This window comes from Aquarana catesbeiana, linkage group LG11, assembly GCF_042186555.1.
Source record: "Aquarana catesbeiana isolate 2022-GZ linkage group LG11, ASM4218655v1, whole genome shotgun sequence".
NCBI lineage: Eukaryota > Metazoa > Chordata > Amphibia > Anura > Ranidae > Aquarana > Aquarana catesbeiana.
Window position 1 is genome coordinate 265,389,975 of NC_133334.1, and position 23,367 is coordinate 265,413,341.

Below are 23,367 nucleotides of genomic sequence, written 5' to 3' on the forward strand. Positions count from 1 at the left end.
GGAGCAATGTCCCTCTGTCCTCCTCATTTTGGTCTGATCTATATAGATGTATATAAAATGCACTTTTTATCTTTCAAAAAAGTTTTTCCCAGCGCTAAACCTTTCATCCAAATTTTAAACTGTAGCACGTGTACATTTTAAAAGCCAATATAAAAGGAATAGGAGTGCAAAAAAAAAAAAAAAAAAGCCCTTCTGAATTGAATTAACTTTTTTTGGTTATTCACCTCCAAGGGGGTGTAGCAGGGGGCGTGTCCTCTGCCTACATACGTTTGTTAGTAGGTGTTCCTCATTCCCATCTCAAAAATGTTGGGAGGTGTGACTGATCCCCACATTAGCTGCTGTGGTCTGTACACCTCGAAAGCCTCAGCGTCTGTAAGAATCACAATTGCTCCCCACCGTGTGCTCTCATTGGTCAGTGTGGGCACGTCCCAGGAGAAAGAAGTGCTTCACGTTGGTCGTGTGGCTGCACTGACCAATGACCGCTCCCCATTGTGGGCATTATGAGGCTTACATACGCCGGGGCTGCTAGAGCACAGAGCATTCCATCGGGTCACACTGGGATCACAGCAGCTGGAAGGTGGGGACATTGTGATTTTTTTTTTTTTTTTTGGCAAAAGTAGAAACTTAACGTTCACACTTTTATACCCCCCCCCCCCCCCCCCCCAATTCCCTGCCCTGGAAATATTAAAATGGATTTTATTTTATTTTTTTAAATTGCAATCCACAAACAGCTGGTAAAAATGAGATTCATTGCACAGAGAGGCTTTATAAATTAAAACAATGTGAACGGTTACCTGCAATGTGAAATATGGCAAAAATAATTTTGATTCTGCGATATCAATCCTTGCATATGCGTGGCGGCAAAGTGGAAGGGCTTTACCACCCATACATATGCGTCCATGGGGTGGGGTGGGGGAAGGGGTACGGAAGAGGTTTCTGTGCTAAGAGCGAGCTCACAGCACAGTGACCGATCGGTCAAAGACAGATCTTGGTATCTAGAAATGATTGGGGGCCGTCGGAACATGACAGCCAATCAGTGGTCACGTTGGCGAGCAATCCTTACCACACACCCTGGTAGTAAGTACCCCAATTAGGAGGAAACTGGGGATGAGCGGGAGGACGTTAAGTCCCTGAATGCGCAAAGTGAGCGCTTCTTAAGGCCTGGTTCACACCTACGCATTTTCAGTTTTGCAAAAACGCATTTACAGCCCATTTATCGTCATTTAATATGGGTCACATTCACATCTGTGAAATTTCAACTGATGCGTTTTTTTGGAAAGGGAATGGGACCCTTTTTTTTCCCCTTCTTACACGCAGCAGGTTGCATTTTTTGATTCCATAGACTTCAATGGAAATGCAGCAGAAACATTGAGAATTCATGAAAAAGCAGACTTTTGCTGGTTTCTCGCATGACTACAGATACCTCCCAAAAACGTGAAAAAAAAAAAAAAAACCCTGCAAAATGCATCAATCGCAACCCGTATAGGTTTGAACCAGGCCTTAAAGCCGAACTGCAGGTGTGTTTTATTGCAGTTAGCAGATTACATTGGTCCAGCTTTGCACAATGCATAGCTCATACCTGAGGGGCCGCTGGGGAAGCAGATAATTATAGTAGCCTGTGTTAGAACAGTGATAGCTGCAACATTCCTGTTCTGGGTGACTGTCCCAAAGCACATTGACCATGGGGGGGGGGGGGGGATGGGTTGCTCACGCTGAATGCCATTCACAGAAAAACTTTTTTTGCAATGAATACAAGGCATTTTCTGACTGGACAAGGTGGAGATCGAGATATCACCACCCTTTCTCCCCACCTCATCCAATAAGAATACACCTTGTAGTCATTTAGAACAAAAAACAGGTTTTCTGTGAATGGTGGCAGTGCCAAGCAAGCGACCCCCTGTGGTTAGTGTGCAGTGGGTCGGCTGTTTGGCACAGGTCCTGAAGATTGCAGCTACCAGCACAGGACCTGGAATGTAGCGGCAATCATTGTAGTAGTGTCAACTACTACAGTAATAGCGTGTCTTGCACCCAAGGGGGTGCCGACACTTACACTGCATCAAACTGAATCAATGCAAGCATGCAATTCAAAATCATAGCTGGAGTTCAGCATAATTGTTAAACCCACTTATATGCACCTTGCGCCCCCCTTCTGCCGTCCTGTTTAAGGCCGGTTTCAGACCTTTAAAATTATAGAAAAAGTTGATACCTCTGCAAATCCCTTCCTTTGGCACTAGGACCCCTCGCAGGATAAGGCCACTCGATTTGTTAAAATTTGGGACTTATTTAGAAACTCACTGTTCAAAAGTGACCCAAAGCAACCAATCAGCAAATATTTTTTTAAAAAAGTTAACCTTATCAAAAGAGAGACTGCTGATTGGCTGTTATGGGTTACAATGTCATTGCTCTTTGCTCAGTATTACTGAATGAACCAAAAAAAAATGTCTGGCGTTATTCTCCACTGGCGGCTTTTGCTGCATTTAATAGAATTTTCCTTTTCCACTCCTCGTAAACTCGCTCTTTGTTTTCTGGCTCGGAGCACGCTTGTTTGCGTGGAATCTCATCTTCATCTTCTTCCTCTGAATCTGTGCAGACAGAGAAAAAGCAAGCTATGAGAACTAAAGAAATGTCATCCGATGGAAGAAATACAACAGTCACATCGTACAGTGGAGGCATCTTGTGCTTCATATCCCGTTACCGCCACTGGGATTGTGTGTAAATCTTACAAGCTGGCTGTCGGCTGTGCTAATCGCTTTCACACAGCCCAGCCACGATCCCCGGAATCCACTCATCCACCAGCAGAGCCGGGACCGGCATGGTGGGTGCTGCTAGGTAGAGGGGGAGGGACAGAAAGATCAATAAACATCCGTTTGCGGATCTCCGTCCCGTTAACCACTTGCCGACCATAAGACGTCCTCAGTTCACATATCGGCAACATCCCAGTATGAACATTTTCAGCCGGAGATTCCCTGTATTGCAGAAGCGATCAGAGTGGCTGAACAGCCACATGATATTCACTTCTGCAGGTGGCGGAAGGGGTTCCCCTCCTTTTCCCAGGCTCTGATGTCTGATCGCGGAGTCCAGGAGCGATGTGATCGGCGGTAACAACTACACAGCGAGAGAGGAGCTGACATTGTTCCCCTCTCTCTTTCTGTGACCCCGGAAAGTGCAAGCGAAGAGTGTCGCCACATACGATTCCACCTCTGTTTACCTGGCTGTCAGCAGCTGATCAGACCAATCTGTGTCCGATCGGCTGCATTGGAGGCCAGAGGAGAGATTTGGGGTTTAACCCCTTCAATACCAGGAGTGTACTTCCACCCCCTTCCTGTCCAGGCCAATTTTCAGAGCTGCCACACTTGAAATGACAATTACACGGTCAAGCAACACTGTACCCAAATTAAAATTTTTATCTTTTTTTATCCCCACCACACAAACAGAGCTCTCTTTTGGTGGCATTTAACCACTTCACACAAATCGCCGTAACCGTACGTCAGTACTTTGACGCTAAATACAGTTATGGCAGCAGCTAGCTGCCATAACCCCGGTGTTTTCAGCAACGGCGGGCGGTTCTCTAAGTTAAAAGTGGGTGGATTCGATGAGAGATCACTTATCAGGGGCGGGATAGGATGCCCCCCCCCCCAAATGTGCATTCCGGACATCTCCACCGCTTACCGGAGCCGGCGGAGACGATCGGGTCCCTTCACCTTCGAGTCTGGATGGCGAGTGAGGGAATGATGGCCCCCACTCGGCTCCATAACATTAGATGGCGGAAGCGACGTCAAACATCACTTCCGCCCGATGGTCTTAAAGGGGAAATTTTCTTTTTTTTTGTACAAAAAGGAAGAAGATTTATTCAATTTAGGTGTAAATGTGAGTTCTGAGGTCTTTGTGACCCCAGATCTCATATTTAGTAAAATTGTGGCGGCTAGTCAGCAAGCGCATTATTACCAAAAAATTGCACTTGTAAGACCGCTGCGCAAATACGGTGTGACAAAGTATTGCAACAACCTCTATTTTATTCTCTAGGGTGTCTGAAAAAAAAAAAAAAAAAAAAAGAAAAAAAAAAATTATGTTTGGGGGTTCTAAGTAATTTTCTAGAAAAAAAAAAACTGATTTTAAACAAGTCTCAAATAAAGTGGTTTATCACCACTTTTTTTTTTTTTTCTAAGTAATTTTCTAGCAACAAAACGTAGATTTTTACATGTAGGAGACAATTGTCAGAATTGGCCTGGATGGCAAGTGGTTATTAACCCGAAAAGGGACTAGTAAAAGGTCACTTTCGGGTCCAGGGTAATGCAGCGCAATCTGTGCTCCATTAGCTTCAGTGGATCATAGGGGGGGAGTCAGGGGTCTTTTAGAAAAATGCCTGAGAACACCCACTCCTCCATACTGTTATACAAATATCTAAAAGCCTTCATGGGTGGATTCCTCCTCATAAGAGCCGACCCACTGCTTGCACCAGGGCTGGGGACTCTGGAGAGGAGTACTAAGGCAGGGGGGGTCTGTGATGTTTTCAAGAAGCCATGTACAGCACCCTGCTGGCCCCTCCCACCCGCCATGATCGGCCGCCATTGCACAGGGGAGCACAGAGACCCAGTGATGACATCACTAGGTCCAAAAGTATGGAATGAAAATGGAAAGGATTTAAATATATCATTAGCATATTGATGGAGGAAATAAGTACCAAATGCAGGCCAATCTATAAGCAGATTAAACGTCACCTTTAATCAGGAGCTCCGAGTGTCAGCTGTCTGGCTGAGCCGTGAGGAAAAGGTTTGTAAATCACAAAATTGGCAGTAAAAGAAAGCGACAAGCCATTTGGCAGCCTAATCCATAAAATGTTTCAAATGTGCAATCAGTTTGTGCCAGCTTTGCTTTAATCACCAAAAATATTACCCATATCCCCCCACCCTTAGGAGGTCAGTCTTACCGTAGTTCTGTTCTATACGCTCCAGGAGGGTCTTCTGCTTTTTCCGCGGCTGCTGCGTGATGGCGGCGTTTTCCTCTGAAATTGAGAAAGACGTAGAGCATGTGATTGGGAGACATTTATAGGTCAGAAAAAAAAAAAAAAAAAAAAAAAAAAAAAAACACACGACAACCCATCACCTTAGAGGACAGACGGAAGGGAGAGGCTCCGATGTATTTATAAAGTTCAAGCTTTCTGAACACAACGCTGCAGTATGTACAGATTACAGAGAAGTGCCAGGATGTAAGAGAAACTTCACCCCTGTAATTGTTTATTTAGCCATCCAAGTTTAATTTATTTTATTTTTAATTTAATTCTTATTGAGATTTTGATATGCAATGAACATCAAATGAGGCAACATTTAAAAACCAACATATTTGATGACGGATTTAGCCCTGGTTCACACTTGTGCAGCCCGCATCTGCGCAGGTACAGCAGTCTGAGCGGGCTGCCAAGCCTGCGTTACCCGCATAAAAAAAAAAAAAAAAAAGTGTGATTTCTCTGAAGTTCCTGAAAGTACACAATGCGTAGGGGGTGCCATTAAAGCAGTTGTATACTCCGCTTGGACATTTTTTACCTACAGGTAATCCCACAATAAGGCTTACCTGTAGGTAAAATGAATATCTCCTAAACCCACACGGTTTAGGAGCCATTCACCCTGCAAGCAGCCGCTGACGTCAGCAGCGCATGCGCAGTGAAGGTCCGGCGTATCGTGCCGGAACAGAGGACTCCCGCGTGCATGCGTGGGAGTGATGTCATCGCGGCTCCGGCCACTCGCAGCGCTAGAGCCGGCGACCCCGGAAGAAAAACGCCGGGGCAACAATTTGGCTGCGGGAGCTTCGTCCTAAAAAAGTAAGTATTTTTTTAAGGTGCAAGTATGCGAAGCATTATGCCATTGTCTTGCAGATTTATTTAATTTTTCTTCAGCGGTTTACTACCACTTTAGGAATGAATGGCAGCCCCGAGCGTCTCCGCAGAACAGCACGATGTGGCATCGCAGCTGTTCCTGCACCCACTGCGAACAATTGTAAACCTAGCCTTTTGTTTTTTTGGTTACGGGGGTGGTTGTGTGATAAAACCCTGTGGTTGAGCCACTTCTATTGCCCCGTTACCTGTAGTTTTGGAGGCAGCAGATGGGGTGTACTGGTGTCACGGCTGCAAAGCTGTGCTTTGATGCCAGAATTATACCCCCTGACATTTAGACTCATTCATACAAGCTTTGGTCTCCGAAAAGCGACCCAAACGTGGGTCATTTAACAGGCGGTGGAAGCGTTTCACCTTCTCACCACCGGTTTGAACCTCTGATCACCGCACAGCTGCATGCATTGCATAGCGCCCAGTAAAAATGATAGGGGGTAGAATTTCTACAAAGCATCGTGGCATGTGTACACCCCTGGCCACTGCATCTACTGGAGGTATTGGTTGGGGGGGTTTCAACGCAACCCATTTAAGTTTTTGGGGCCACTCTGCAAGCTCCATGGTTGCAGCATGCTAGTGCAGGGATCAAGGGGTTTGAGCAGGCAGTGAGGATCCACAATGCTTCCTCCCCACCTGACAAATGCTCTCTGCAGAACAATCTGAATGCAAACCAAAGCCAATGTGAACCAGCCGTATTACAGTAGTTAAACCTGCTGGAAATAACATTGGTGCCATCAGGTCTGGAAATATGTAAACCATTGGATTTTTTTTTTCATATTTACCTGTAGAATACATCATGGGACACAGAGCTAGGCTATTTATTACTTACTGGGTTATACACCATCTCTAGGTGAATGGACACTGGTAGACAGGAAGTCTGCCCCTATATAACCCCTCTTCAGTTTTGTAGCAAACACCGAATCCTCAAAATGAGGGGAGTGACCTATGTGTCCTGTGATGTATTCAAAGAAAAGGATTTTACAGGCAAGTATGATAAATATATATTTAAAAAAAAAAAAAAAAAAAAGGGGAGAGAAAAGCATAAACCAGGACGTACTGGCTCCACGGAACTACCAGAACATCTGCTCCATTTGCCAGGAGATCTCTTGTTCAGGACACAAGCTGATGTAGGTTGTTGCTGAACCTGGATGCCAATAGATCAACATCTGGCCACCCCCAATGCTGGCAAATTTCCCAGAACAGCTTCGGATGTAGGGATCATTTCCCTCTGGCAGATCTGCTGGCGGCTGAGATAATCCGCCCTCCAGTTCTAACCCTGGGATATGGACCACCGATAGAACCGGCACATGCTCAGGCTAATATGTTGTTCATCTCTTCCTGAGCTGAACTCCTCCTGGTAACGCCCTGGTGGTTTAATCATTATCTGACTGAACCCCGGTAGGGCAGTACTGAAGCACCACTGTCCAGGACCGTAGAGCCAGACGTTCTACCCGCAACTCCAGGATGTTGATGGTCAGGCTCTGCCCTTGACCATCTCCCCTGAGCTGTGAGCCCCTCTAGGGTTGCTCCCCAGCCCGAGAGACTGGCGTCTGTACTTTCCAAGACACCAGGAGGTAGGATCTTCCCTTTCGCAGGTTCTGATCCTGCATAAGCGCGCCCAAGAAAAATCAGAACATAGGGTAATCCAGGGCTTGCCCTCTCCTGTTCCAAGACAAGATGAGGTCTTGTTGTATAGGCCTGAAATGGAACTGGCCATAAGGCACTGCCTCGAAGAACAGTCTGCTGTCGGATGCACCTGATCCTTCAGGGCACAGATCTTTACGGGTGGCAAAAATACCCTTGCCTGGACTGTATCTAGGATCAGACCTAAATACTTCAGAGACTTTGAGCTGGTCTCAAGGCTGACTTTTCGGTATTTATGACCCAGCCCAAGCTTTTTAAATACTGCACTGTGCAAGCCATGCTCTGTTCTAGAGCCTGTAGTGAGTGATCTCTGAGCAGGAGGACCTCAAGGTATCCGAGCTCTAAGATTCCCTGGGCCCTTAAAAGACCCAGTACTGGTGCTAGGACCTTTGTAAACACGCGGGGTGCTGTAGCCCAAAGGGCAGAGCCACAAACCGAACAGGACATTGCTCTACTGCAAATCGCAGAAACCTCCGATGAGGCTGAATAATCGGTACATGTAAATACGCGAGTGGACTGACTCCACCCGAAAGGACTGGATTAACAGAGGCTGGTTCAGGGATCTTAAATCCAAAATGAGCCTTGTGTTCCCGTTTGGTTTTTGAAGCGTGAACAGGTTTGAATAAAACCCTACGTCCCTTTCAGCTACAGGAACCTGTATAATAACTCCCTGATGCACTAAATGATCTGGTGCTTGAAACATTAAGTTTCTCTTAGGTGGACCCGAGGGAACGCTAGATTTTAGAAACTTCTGGAGGGGGAAAGCCATAATTCCAGCTTGTAACCTTTCGAGGTGACCCACTTGTCCTGAACCACTGTTCTCCAAATGTCCGCAAAGTGCAGCAGCCTTCCCCCCACCCGATACTGGGGGCGTCCCCTCAAAACGCAGGGGCTTGGTGCCAGGTTTAGAAGAGTTATGGACCCAGGGTTTCTCCTGGTCTTGTGCCTTACCCCTGGTTCTAGCGCCCTGTTGGCAGTGGAACTGCCTTGGCGCTGAGACACCTGAGGTTCTTCTCTTCAGAGGAAGTAGAGAACTCTGCCCTCTGGAAATCTTTTGGATATAATTCTGTCCAAATCACCAAACAAGCGTTCCCCATGAAAGGGGAACCCTGCCAATAACTTCTTACAAGGAAGCTTGGCTGACCAGTTCTTAAGCCACAAAAGTCTGTGCGTGTATACAGACAGGAGAACCAAATGAGAAACCTGCTGTATTAAATCCTTAAAGGCATCAACAGCAAAACAGCGCTCAAGGTATATTCTGCATTGCTTTCAGCAGGATCATCCACTTGGTTAGGCCTGTCAGGCCTTCTGACCTGATCCTTTAAAGTGGATGTAAACCCAATGTCATCCATTCTAAACTACTGCCATAGGGGTTATCTATAAGGATATACATGCCTCCTGCATGTATCTTTACCTGTCAAATGTCTCCCCTCTGTCTGTTATGAGACCCGAAAAACTGCAGATTCTGTGGGCGGGTCTGTTGTCTGGAGCTCGGTGGGTGGAGTCGTGATGTCAGTAGAATCCCCGCCCACCTCTACACTCCCCTTGTCAATATGCATTTTCTCCTGTGTATTTCTTACACTGAACTTCTGCTATGATCTCTAACATCCAGTGAAAAGACAGGAAAGTAACCACATGACTTCAGCATGCCCAATCATACTGAGGTGTGGAACAGCCAATCCTTGCAGAGCTGCTGAAGAAAGGAGTGGGGGAGGGAATTAAAAAATAATGCATGTCTTAGGCTAGTGCACGAGATGTAAATCACCTGTCACTCACAGCAAGGGGGAGGATTTGACAAAGTTTCTCAGTTTGTCAAGATTTATCTCACTGAACAATAAAAGAGGATTGCTCAGAGATGGATTAACTCTGTGTGGCAAGACTGGGCTCAAATGATAGGAAATCTTATACTCTACATTATGATATAAAAAAAAAAATAAATAAAAAAATTTCGGGTTTACATCCACTTTAAGGAATGGCAGACTACCCTGTTTCCCCTGAAAATAAGACCTAGCGTGATTGTCGGTGATGGCTGCAATATAAGCCCTACCCCCCAAATAAGCCCTAGGTAAAGTCTTTGTAGGTCTTATTTTCAGGGAAACAGGGTAGGGCTTATTTGGGGGTAGGGCTTATATTGCAGCCATCACCGACAATCACGCTAGGTCTTATTTTCAGGGAAACAGGGTAATTGCTGTGACAGCTGGCTGAATAGCTGAACTGGCCAAAGAAAAGGAAGCCTTTAATAGTGACTCCAGTTTCTTGTCAACAGGGTCCTTCAAGCCCTGTGCGTTATTCACCAGACACGTCAAGTTCTTAAAGTAACAGACAGTCGCATCTACGGCTGGCATGCTCCACTTCTTAAAAACTTTTCCTCCATGGGATATAAAAGGGAAAACCTCTTAGGGGGAACGAAAATCCTGTCAGGATGTTCCCAATCAGCATACACCGCCTGTTCCAACAGTGGGTGCAAGGGGAAAGCCTGTGTGGCCTGATGAGGCCTCAGGGTCCCCAAAGACGACCAGGGGGGCTCAGAAACCTATGCAGGAGGAAACTTAAAGGCAGAACGAACCATCTTGGCAAGTCTGGATCAAAAGCCTCTGCGACAGAGGCCGACACCAACTGGACATCTTCCGGCCCAGATTGCTCAGAAGCAGACTCATCTGCCGGGCCCTTCACAGTATCCCTGGCATTTAGCTTTTCCCCCCATCCTCAACCCATTCCTGCTCCAAGATAGGAGGCTCGGGGCGGGGGGGGAATCTGTCACACTTATTACCACCCTCCGATGGAGGCAATCATGCCAGCAATCCTGTCCTCTAACCGGCTAGTGCTGAGGACAGATCATCCCTGGTGATAAAGGCTGAAGCAGCAGCGTTGACCGAAGGCAGAATACCAGACAGGCGCAGCGGCTTAGATTGCCTGGAAGCCTCTGGTCTTTCAAGGGATAAAACACTAGAGTTTCAACTAGGCTCCTCAGGAGCTGATGACAGATGTGCCCTTCCCTGTAGTGTAAGCCCCGCTCCCCCTTTTTTTTTAAGACATCTGCAAGCCACAAAAAGGGAGTATCTGGGTTTCGAATTTACCCCAGAAGGGAGACCCTTTAATGGGGCTCAACAATCCTGCTAACCAACACCTGGAGGACTCACATGACCCGGGTAAGGAAGAATGAACTGCTGAAGTGACCTGGTTCAGAGCCTGCTCTGTGTCCCACAGCTGTCCCTTGGAAGCACCGCATGTCAGCCACCTTGAGCTTAAATAGGCTGGCTGTGTTCCGGGATGCTCGGCGCATGCAGACCTGTGGCCGTACGCAGTCACGGAGGACGTGTGTAGCTGTGTACGTGCCATCCATAGAGCTACAGCGCCTGCGCGGCAGTGCATGCACATAGTTCAGCGTGGTGAAGCCGCGTGTGCCATGGCCGCCACCGGATTCTTGTGCATTATGGCAAACCTTCGTGTGCAATAGCGAACCCACGGACTTATCCATAGAAAGCAGCCAAGACAACAGGAAAAGGTACTCCTACATAAAAACACAGCAGCTAGCCCAAAACTCCCCCTGCGGTCACCGCCACACAGGTGTACAGCCTCTAGCTAGTTTGACAGATTGTTACAATCCCTGGGGCACCCCTCAATAAGTAAAAAAGGGGGCTTCACTTACCTGTCCAGGCGCAGGGCAGCCTTAGAAACTAAGAGCCCAATCTTCACCCATCACGGCGGGTTGCGTCACTTGGGGACCTTCAAGGACTGGGTACCCTTTCATGTTTTAGGGTCCACTCCCTTGGAACTGTATAGCACCCTGCAGGAATGCCTTAGCTCTGTGGTGTTCAGGATTCCACTACGCAGGGTCCAGCGCCCGAAAGGTCGCGTTACAGACAAAACCTCGCAGGATCCTTGCGTCGTCTTTGCGAGGTTTTGGTACCATATATTTAAGCTTTTCTTCAAATGGATCAGATCGGTCAATCCCTTGATTCATTTAAGAACCACTTTGGGACTAAAGACCTGGGGCTAGAGAGCGCTCAAACTAAAAACGTGCCCATCCACCTTGCAGACACTGGTTAAAAAAAAAAACAAACAAAAAAAACAACTTGAAGTACCCTCTGTATGGAAAGGGTTATATATAGGGGTTGACTTCCGGTCTTAGACTTTGTCTACCAGTGTCCATTCACCTACAGATGGCGTATAAGCCATTAATGAATAGCCGCCTAAGCTCTGTGTCCCGTGATGTATGATAAAGAAATTATGTAGGTGTGGGTTTCGTCACAGAGCTGGATGGGGGCTGGGAGATGAGGGTAAGTACACTAAGGCCAATTCCTTAGAGAATATTCCATGTCCTGATATCAGTTTCACATTAGGATTTTTATTTTAGGTCTTCCTAAATTTTAAAAGAAATTGTGGATGACTTACGACAGATCTGCGATCCAATCTTCTCCAACTGAACGCAGAGACGCTCAAATATTCCTTTCTTCACACCGGAGGAAGAGAGCAACTTGTTCTTTTCGATTTTCAACTTCAGACACCTCGGGTTGTAAAGCAAAAAGGCAATAAATAGACTGTACTCAATTTAGATGTCAAACCATAAAGGCTCACTTATACTGCCAAACTTAAAAGAGAAGTAAAGCTTTTTTTTCCCCAGAATCATACTTGCCTAGGTGGATGCTGCATCTCTAAAGCTGAGAACCGAGCGATCAAACACCACGATCGCTCCCTGAGCAGAAAGCTGGGGGACTGTCAGTCATTGGCTCTCTGCTCTGGGCCCCCAGGACAAATCGTTACAATGTTTATACTTAAGTTTCACCGCTAAAGAATGTTGTGATTCTTGGCAGATTGCCCGTTTTTTTTTTCCCTTTCTTTTGACGGCTGTCGGCTTTAGCACAGCAGAGAGAATTCTCTACATAGAAATAATCAGGAAATACTTTTTTCAAGATCACCATAACGATTCTTAACGATTATTTATGCAGCTCTAGTATATATCCATCTTCACTTCCGCGTTTTGGGCGCGAGCATGCGCCGGCAGCTCACTCCCACTGATTTTACACAGCAGGAGCTGATCAGCGGGTTCCCACGGACCCGATGTCTGCTGGGACCAGACGATCATTTGTTACTCTGACAGAATGACAGTCTGCCCATGTAAACAAGGCAGACTGTCGTTCTGTGAATACATGATCCTGTAAAGCAGAAACACAGATCCATGTCTTCCAGTAGTAAAAAGCACCTCCCCCCAGAGTTAGTAAGCACTCTCTTTGATCGTCCCTGATGTTAACCCCATTGGTTGGGCACACATTTAACTCTGATCACCCTAGATGTTTAACATCTTCCCTTCCCAGTAAGTGTCATTGGTACAGTCAGTGTCCTTAGTACAGTGACAGTGCATATTTTTAGCACCGATCACTGCATTAGTGGTCCCCAAAAAAGTGTCAGTTAAGTGTCCGATTTTTACGCCGCAATATCAGTCCCGCTACAAGTCGCTGGTCGCCACTATTTCTAGAAAAAAAAAAAAAAAAAAAAAAAAAGTCTCGGCTGTTATTATAAATTGCCGCTCTGATCTGCAACAGGCAGGATCAGGAGCTGGCGGCATGTCGGGTCACGATCTACCCGTCAGATGCCAGTGATCGACATGTAGATGGGGGTCGGCAACCTGTCGATTGCAGTCTTAAAAGGGTTAGTTCACATTTGTATTAAGAATTTACCATGCAATAAAGAGGCCCCAGTATTTTACTAAACATTGTTCAATAGAGTAAAAGGATTTTTTTTTTTAACCAATTCCTTTTCATTTGTTTTATAATAAAACAAACATACAAGTAGCTTTCTTTAAATGATAGCCCTAAGGTGGCTTCCCTAAAACCAGGCCAGAATACTTCTGACAGAAGTCAGACATTCTGCAGAAAATTCCTATAATGAGAATGCCAACCCCCCTCCCCCCGTCTTCAAACCATCATACCTGCAAGCGGAGTACAGAGCGGCCGTGATAAATAAAGGTTTGGATAAATCGAGATCTTCTTGCTGAGCCTGAGGCAGCGTAGCTTCATATCTAGAGCAATACAAACATATTCCAATTAAGGCGAATATTTGGATATCAATCACTACAATTACGAAAATGGATTGAAGTCAGGAGGAGATGTGTATTTGTAACACCAGTTTAACTGAAAGCCAACTAAGCCCTTTAAAACTGAATTCCAGAAACTCCACTTCTTGGAAAAAAAAAAAAAAAAAGGAAGACACTGAGTTAAGTCCAAGGAGGTGTATGACATCTCCTGGGTTTCTCTCTATTAACATCTGACAGTTTTATTGTGCTCTCCCATAAGGCAGCTATCACTGTATTTCCAGCAGCCCGACTGGTTCAGGTCTAATGCTGGCCATACACTATACAGAAAATCGTCCGAACCCATTTTCAAAAAACGAACGTTCGACCGTGACCGCAAACGATCGTGCCATCATGTAATGACCGATAAATTGTTCAGTGGACATGAATAAATAATTTTTTGTTCGTTTTTTTACATATACCTAGTGCAGACAGTTCGGACGGGAAACACATTAACCTTGCAATTTATCGTACGTTCTGCAGAAATTTTCCAAACTTCCCGTTCGTTTTTTTCCCACAAAAACGTCACAAACGATTATCGATTTGTGCCCATTAACTTGCCGAAAAACGAACGAAGTGTCTATACGAACGATTTTTCGGCCGATTTTTCGTATAGTGTATGGCCAGCATAAGAGTCTTAAACATTATAGTTGGTGCAGCTGCTATGCCAGTCCCTCCCCTCCTCCTGTCCAATCACAGAAGCTTTTGTATTATGTGAACTCATTCACAAAATACAAGGGCTTCTCTGTATGGGCAGCAGAGGCGAGGGACGGGCATAGCTGCTGTGTGTCCCTCTCTCAGCCAGTGTCAGCTCTGGCAGAGCCATAAACTTGTCAGATATAAATAATAGAGATGTACAGGAGATGTCATGCACCTCCTTGGACTTAACTCAGTGTGCCTCTACTTTTTACAAATTGGCTGAAATCCTGGACTTCAGCTTTAAAGTGAAGCTTCCATGGCAAATGCAAACGGAAGGTCTGCTTTCTTTTTTATGTCTGCCCCCCCGGGTTATAACCAAACCAACACTTCTGGGAGGCAGGGGTGATGTCACCATGCATTCTCGCAAAGATTGGAGCTTAAAAAAAAAAAAAAACCCACAAAAAAAAAAAACCTACCATTTGCCATAGTAGGTCCTCTAAAGGATGAGGGCTTAGAGGCCGCTGTGTGGGTATGTGCAGGGACACCTACTCACTTTACAATAGAAAAGCTAATCGAAAAAGCTAATTGAAAAAGCTAATCTAATATATTTCTTATTTCACTTGACAGATTTTTGTATGTCTGGTCTATAGAGTAATAGAGTAGAGTAAAGAGGAGGCGCACTTCAACGGTTTTAGAAGAAACTAAAGTGATTGGCTGAAAAACATACAGCCAATTTCGTTTCTCCAAAAGGTGATTCAACAAGAGTCATGGAAGGGACTATTAACATACAAATGCACATCAACTATAAACCTGGGCCAGATTGTGTGAATGTTCTCTGATGTCTGCAGATGCCTAAAAATCACACAGACCAAAAAGTACAAAGCCAATTGCCTTCTGACCTGTTGAGGATTGTGGATGCAAGGTTCACGGCCTCCATGCAGCCATGTTGTACGGCCAGGTCTCTGATGCCCAATTTGTTATCCACACCAAGCAAACACTCAAAGGACTTGAGGCAGTTCTGATAGACCTTCTTGTTGAGTCCAGAGAGTCGCACCAGATAGTCCTGAAGAAAAAAAATAAAGGGGTTTCTATACTAAACAGAGGTTCCTAAGCTGATGGTTCAACAGTTATGGAGAAAAGAGTAGGACTAAGTCAGCTCTCCTGAGGATCAGTTTGAAACATATCAAGGATAATTCACGTCATCGTGACGCAACTTCCGCTGACGTCATCTGTGGGTCCTGAGCTGTGCGGCACTTCCGGTAGCAAAACGGACGTTGGTTGGAACCCACCGCTAACAAATGCTGTTTACACCAGGTGCCAGGTTCAAAGGGCACTTTTAAAATGTGAGTATTTCTACCTTAAAATTTAAAAATAGATTTATTAAGTGGTTTTACGCAACAAGGTCCCTCAGTCATCCTGGTCATAACAGGTGGAGGTGGATTTTTTTTCAAACGACAGTGATCAGCAAAGGCAATGCCCCACAAGCGCAATAGACCATACTAGCAATAGTTGGTCACTACCACGTGGTGAGTGCAAGTCCATGTGAGGCACTTTGAGCACAAGTGGAACAGAGCTCATTTGTATGATTTAACCACTTAAGGACAAGAAGGTTTTACCCCCTTCCTGACCAGGCCATTTTTTTGCAATACAGCACGACAATTGCGCGGTCGTGCAACACTGTACCCAAATAAAAATTTATGTCCTTTTTTCCCCACAAATAGAGCTTTCTTTCGATGGTATTTGATCACCTCTGCGGTTATTTTTTGCATTATAAACAAAAACAAACCGACAATTTTGAAAAAAAAAATTTTTTAACTATAAAACACATCCAATAATAAATACAAACTTTTTTTTAACCGCTTGCCGACCGCTACATGTACATTTACATCGGAAAGAATCGCAGAGATGATCAAATACCACTAAAAGAAAGCTCTATTTGTGGGAAAAAAAAAAACAAAAAAAAACGATGTCAATTTTGTTGGGGTACAACGTCGCACGACCACGCAATTGTCAGTTAAAGCGACGCAGTGCCAAATCGCAAAAAATGGCCCAGTCATTGAGCAGCCAAATCCAAGAGCAGCCAAATGAAGTGGTTAAAGGAAAAAAAAAAAAAAAAAAAAAACACACATTTCTTCATCAATTTAGGCCAACATGTAATCTGCTACATATTTTTGGAACAAACAAAAACAAACACAAAAAAAAAAAAAAAAAAAAAAAAAAAACACCCAATAAGCGTATATTGATTGGTTTGCACAAAAGTTACAGCGTCTACAAACTATGGGAAATTTTTATGGAATTTTGTATTTATTTATTTTTTTTACTAGTAATGAAGGTGATCAGCGATTTTTAGCGGGACTGCGACACTGCAGCGGACAAATCCGCACTGACATTTTTTGGGAACCAGTGACATTATTACAGTGATCAGTGCTAAAAATATGCACTGCTACTGTACTAATGACACTGGAAGAGAAAATCAAGGGGTTAAGTGTGTTCCCTGGGAGTGTTTTTTTTTTTTTTTTTTTTTTTTTTAATAACTGTGTGTGTGACTGACTAGAACAACACAGATCTGTGTTCCAAGATCTCTATGTCCTCCCGTCAAAACGGCAATCTGCCTGGTTTACATTTGCAAATTCCTGTTCTGCCTCTGTGGGGGAACGATCACATTGCATCCGCCGGTCCTACTGATTGGCTCCCCCCTCTGGTCAATTAGCCCCAGCGCCCACAGGGGCTAGTGCACAAAACAATGTACAAGTACGTCGTTCTGCCCAGCCATGCCACTTTGTAAATCTGCGGCGGGCGGCCAGCAACGAGCACAGTACAGTACTTTGTGTCCCGTAGGTCAGTGGTTCTCAAGTACACCCAACAAGCCATGTTTGCAGGTTTTCCTTTATCTTTGCACAGATGCTTTAAATCAGAGTCAATGGTTTGGTATTTTGGACAGCTATTTTATCTATTTATATCTATAGCTATTTTTAAACAAGAGAAAAATTCCCAAAAACAAACATCGATTGCGATTCACGTTACATATCGCCGCGCACAAATTGGCTCCTAACTTTTTTAGCCAGCTCCTAGAATCAAAGCAAATTTCTCAAGCCCCGTCATACAGCATTGGTTCCCAAGCTCAGCCCACAAGTACAACCAACAGACCAGATTTTAGAAATTTCCCTTAGATAAAGACAAAATGTAAAACACCTGTGCAGGAAGGAAATCCTGAAAACATGACCAATGAGGAGTACTTGAGGACCAAGGCAGGAAACCCCTGCCATACACTTTATGTTACCCATCATATGCCCCCAGGGTGGGGAACCTCATCTGTACAGTGTCATAGGAACCCACAGTGTACTTCACCTATGCAGCATTTTTCCCATAGGCCTCAATGTAAAAGACAGTTACTTGGCAGCCAAGTAACTAGTCTGCAAGTAGACGGCCTCTCCATTGAGGTCCATGCAGAAAAGGCTGCATATGGCAGGCAGTACACCGGAGCCCGCTGCCAGGTTAAGAGGAAGGAAGTCACCCAGTGTAGTCTGTACCCTATAAAAGCGGTTTCTCACTGAACAGGGGGTCTGTAATGACATAGGACTATAAATGGCATGGAAAGGGCAAAGGTGGGCACTTAGGCTATTGTAGAATTGTTAATCCTTTAAGATACAGGAAGTGATGCAAATTGTCTGCACCGATTCCCGTATTTCGAAGGCTTAAAGCAGTGGTCTCCAAACTGCAGCCCAGATGTGGCCCTGCTCCTCCCGCTGACGAAGGGGTAATATTCCTCTCACTGACGCCAACGGAGGGGCGCTACTCCACCCACTGACACCAACGATGGACACTAATCCTCCCGCTAACGCCAACAGAGGGGGCAGTCTTCCTCCCACTAATGCCAATGATAGGGCATTTACTCCCATTGATGCCAGGGCATTAAAAAAAAAAAAAAGAGATAGCTATAAAGAAGAAAAGCACAATCTTCCCATTAGGGATGCACCAATACCATTTTTTTTTTAATTTTTTTTTTTTTTAGTACTCGCCAATACCAATTACCGATAACTGTTTTGTTTTCACTTCAGCTGTCAGCAATGGTATAAAGCGTTAAAGTTATTTATAAATAAAATACTTTTTTTTTTTTTTTTTTTTTTATTCTGCACTTTCAAGGTGAAATGTGTAAATATATGTTAATATATATGTGTAAAAATATTCACTAACAAAAAAAAATTCTCATTGTTTATAAAATAGACGTTGGGGGGGGGGGGGGGGAATAAAAAAAAAAAAAAAAGCAGAAAAATAATGAAATGGAGGAGAATAGGGAGTTAATTAGGGCTGATTAGAGTAAATTAAGGATTAATAAGGGGTTAAACAGAGGAACATTTAATCATCCCTTTGATCTGCAGATGAAGAAACAAAGATTCAAAAAGAAACAACGTTTTCTTTTATTTTGTTTTCTTGGCTGAGTAATGTTGTTAATAAACATTGCTGGCTGTTTTTTTTTTTTTTTTTTTTTTTGACGGCTCCAATTACCGGACTTCTTTAACACTTCAGCTGTCAACAGGGGAGACCCCACTGACAGCTCAAAGAACCGAGCCTGAAAGTATCAGTTTCAGGTATCGGTGCATTTGCACGAGTACCGATACTTGTGCAAATACTCGGTATCGATACCAGTATTGGTGCAACCCTACTTCCTATGTATAGAAAATGACTAATCATACGGAGCATTTGCAGGCAATGGGGCATCCTAGAATCTTGCACAACGATCTCTCACCTTATCCACAGGGTGATGAAGTGACGTAGCTGCGAGCTGAAGACACATGACCGCAGTACTTGTCGCTGTAGACATGGCCGAGAGTCCTGCGCACTTTAACTGCGACAGGCGCAGCAGCTCCTCCGCCTTCCTGTAACAATAATCAGAACCACATGATGGCAACAGCTTAAAGTCACATTGCCTGCCCCCCCCCCATTGAGATGTAAATGTCAGCACTTCCTCATTTCTTGCCTAGGTGAGAAGGACCTTCATGTTCCCGCCATGCAGATGTCCTGTGGGGCTTTGGGTCCCTCAGCACAGATCCCTAAACTAGAAGTTCTTGGCATCCGTGTCCCATGGGGGAGATTTTCCTTCACTACCAGGATCACCAAAACAGCCAATGAACCCGGAAGTGAAGGAAGCGAGTGGAATCATCCTCCTCCCCCCCTTAAAGAGCGAGGGCCACGACAACCACCCCCCCCCAAAGAGCGAGGGCCACGACAACCACCCCCCCCCAAAGAGCGAGGGCCACGACAACCACCCCCCCCCAAAGAGCGAGGGCCACGACAACCACCCCCCCCCAAAGAGCGAGGGCCACGACAACCACCCCCCCCCAAAGAGCGAGGGCCACGACAACCACCCCCCCCAAAGAGCGAGGGCCACGACAACCACCCCCCCCAAAGAGCGAGGGCCACGACAACCACCCCCCCCAAAGAGCGAGGGCCACGACAACCACCCCCCCCAAAGAGCGAGGGCCACGACAACCACCCCCCCCAAAGAGCGAGGGCCACGACAACCACCCCCCCCCAAAGAGCGAGGGCCACGACAACCACCCCCCCAAAGAGCGAGGGCCACGACAACCACCCCCCCCACAAAGAGCGAGAGGGCCACGACAACCACCCCCCCCACAAAGAGCGAGAGGGCCACGACAACCACCCCCCCACAAAGAGCGAGAGGGCCACGACAACCACCCCCCCACAAAGAGCGAGGGCCACGACAACCACCCCCCCCCACAAAGAGCGAGGGCCACGACAACCACCCCCCCCACAAAGAGCGAGGGCCACGACAACCCCCCCCCCCACAAAGAGCGAGGGCCACGACAACCCCCCCCCCACAAAGAGCGAGGGCCACGACAACCCCCCCCCACAAAGAGCGAGGGCCACGACAACCCCCCCCCAAAGAGCGAGGGCCACGACACTCCCCCCCCAGAGAGCGAGGGCCACGACACTCCCCCCCCAGAGAGCGAGGGCCACGACAACCCCCCCCCAGAGAGCGAGGGCCACGACAACCCCCCCCAGAGAGCGAGGGCCACGACAACCCCTCCTCCCCCCCAAAGAGCCACAACAACCCCCTCCCAGAAAGCGATACTGAACTGTTGTTAGTACAGCACCCCCCATCCCCCATGACCCCCTGTATACACAGGTATAGTATTAGTCCGCCTATACCAGACCATGCTGGAACTTCTGGTTCTCCAGCAAGCAGACTATGATCGCACCACTGAGGATCCTGTAACTGGTGATTTCCCCCCCCCCCCCCCGAGGGACACCTACCCCAGGACCCGGCCGGAGCTGATCCCCAGCTTTGGTGCCAATCTCCGCAACACGTCCGTCTCCATCATCAGATACGATCAGGATTTCGCGGGAAAACTCAACTACAGCTCGCTGGTTCTTTATGAACTCCGCCCACACACACTGCCATTGGCCGGGTGGAAGGATTTCAAACGCAGACGGTCTAAAGGGGGCGGGGACAGAGTGCAGGAAGTTTGCAGGCGGATCCCAGAATTCTCAGCGAGGTGCTCGACGATGGAGGAGGAGTCCTGTGATAGGGGGACTGTGATAGGAGGAGGACTGTGAAAGGAGGAGGGCTGTGATAGGAGGAGGGTTGTGATAGGAGGAGGGCTGTGATAGGAGGCGGAGACTGTCTTTATGAGAATCACTGAAGTCTACCTAAAATAGTTACCTGGAAAGAGACCCTGTCCTTCCCTTAAACACAATATAGAAAGAATAGTAAAGTACATTTAACCACTTGCTACCCAGGACAATTCTGACATTTCTCTCCTACAAGTAAAAATCATTTTTTTTGCTAGAAAATTGCTCAGAACCCCCAAACGTTATGTTTTTTTTTTTTAGCAGACACCCTAGGGAATAAAATGGCGGTCGTTGCAACTTTTTATCTTGCACGGTATTTGCACAGTAATTTTTCAAACATCTATTTTTTATTTTTTTTAACTTTCACGCATTAAAAAACAAAAAAACAAAAAAAGAAAAAACAAAAATAGTAAAGTTAGCCTTTTTTGCATAATGTGAAATATGATGTTCGTAAATAGATACCCATCGCTCCCAACTGTCCCTGATTTGGAGGGACTGTCCCTGATTTGGAGCAATGTCCCTCTGTCCCTCATTCCTCCTCATTTGTCCCTCATTTTGGTCTGATCTCTATAATTGTATATAAAATGCACTTTTTATCTATCAAAAAGTGTTTCCCAGTGCTAAACCTTTCATCTGATTTCTAAATGGCTGCATCTGTAAACTTCAAAAAGCCAACATAAAAGAATAGTAGTGGTAAAAAAAAGCACTTGTGGGTTTAACCAACTTTTTGCACAATTCTCCTTTAAGGGGGCGTGGCAAGGGGTGTGTCCTATGCCTGCATACTTTTGCTGATAGGTGTCCCTCATTCCCATCTCAAAAAGTTGGGAGGTATGGATACCTAACATGTCACGCTTTGAAACTGCGCACACTCGTGGAATGGCACAAAAATTCAGTACTTAAAAATCTCTATAGGCGACGCTTTAAATATTTTTACAGGTTACCTGTTTAGAGTTACAGAGGAGGTCTAGAATTATTGTTCTCGCTCTAACGTTTGCGGCGATACCTCACATGTGTGGTTTGAACGCCGTTTACATATGTGGGCACGACCTACGTATGCATTCGCTTCTGCGCGCGGGAACGGGGGCGCTTTCAATTCTTTTTTTTTTTAGTTTTCATTGTTTACTTTACTTTTATTTTTCTATTTTGACACTCTTTTTGTACTTTTTTTTTTTTTTTTTGATGACTTTTATTCCTATTACAAGGAATGTAATGGGAATAGTGTGTGATTGGTCCTCTTTACAGTGAGATCTGGGGTCAATAAGTCCCCATATCTCTCCTCTAGGCTGGGAAGCCTGAAAAAAAAAAAAAAATTATCCTGGCTTCCCAGCCGAGGCAGTGGCATTATTTTAAATGCGGAGGCCGGGCGTGACGTCATAACATCGGCCTCTGAAAGATCATAGAGCCGTCCGGGGGCCATCTGGCCCACCGGATTCTCTATGCTCTATGGTAAACTTCCGGCATGAACCGGTTCCTTCTCCCACTCGCCGATTGTACGGGCGACCCGGGAGAAGCACCGGAGCGGTGTGTGTGTGTGTGTGTATGTGGGGGGTTGGGTTGGTGGGGGCACATCCTCTCCCGCTGCCTGTAAAAACGATCAATCAGCTGAACAGCCACTATGATTGTTCTTACGGTGCAGGGAATGGCCGGCTCATATCTGAATGATGCCTGTAGCTGCACCCATCGTTCAGATATCCCCACTCAAAGTCTGCAACGTCATATGACCTCCTTGGGCAAGAAGTGTTTAGAATGGAAGCAAACTTTCTCAATCAACAATAATCGTTTAAATCCTCATGCTGCTAACTTTAGTAAATAGACAGGAAGATGTATTATATTTACTTGTTTAAAATTTTTTTTTTTTTTTTACATTTCTTCAGTTACTTCCTGGTTTCTGGCCTAAGCCAAAATGAAGTCATACATCCCAGGAGTCTTCAAGGGCGGCGGGGCTTTCTCAGCTACTGTGCCCATCCATTGCAGCCACTGTGCCCATCCATTGCAGCCATTGTGCCCATCAATAGCCAGCCACTGTGCCCATCCATTGCAGCCACTGTGCCCATCCATTGCAGCCACTGTGCCCATCAATAGCCAGCCACTGTGCCCATCCATTGCAGCCACTGTGCCCATCCATTGCAGCCACTGTGCCCATCAATAGCCAGCCACTGTGCCCATCCATTGCAGCCACTGTGTCCATCCATTGCAGCCACTGTGCCCATCAATAGCAGCCACTGTGCCCATCCATTGCAGCCACTGTGCCCATACATTGCAGCCACTGTGCCCTTCCATTGCAGCCACTGTGCCCATCCATTGCAGCCACTGTGCCCATCCATTGCAGCCACTGTGCCCATCTATGGCAGCCACTGTGCCCTTCCATTGCAGCCATTGTGCTCATCAATAGCAGTCACTGTGCCCATCCATTGCAGTCACTGTGCCCATCCATTGCAGCCACTGTGCCCATCCATTGCAGCCACTGTGCCCATCCATTGCAGCCACTGTGCCCATCCATTGCAGCCACTGTGCCCATCAATAGCAGCCACTGTGCCCT

General features: G+C 46.0%; 1 protein-coding gene across 1 annotated transcript; it reads right to left on the bottom strand.

Annotated features, from left to right (window-relative positions):
* Positions 1-660: 660 nt before the first annotated feature.
* ORC6 (origin recognition complex subunit 6) lies at positions 661-20,720 on the bottom strand. The gene is made up of 7 exons (XM_073605808.1): positions 20,511-20,720; positions 18,982-19,111; positions 15,134-15,297; positions 13,455-13,544; positions 11,921-12,033; positions 4,928-5,002; positions 661-2,582 (listed from the first exon to the last, which is right to left on the bottom strand). Exons 1-7 carry the CDS (start codon positions 20,576-20,578, stop codon positions 2,449-2,451), a joined length of 774 nt encoding a protein of 257 aa, XP_073461909.1. The 5' UTR covers positions 20,579-20,720; the 3' UTR covers positions 661-2,448.
* Between the last annotated feature and the right edge of the window lie 2,647 nt (positions 20,721-23,367).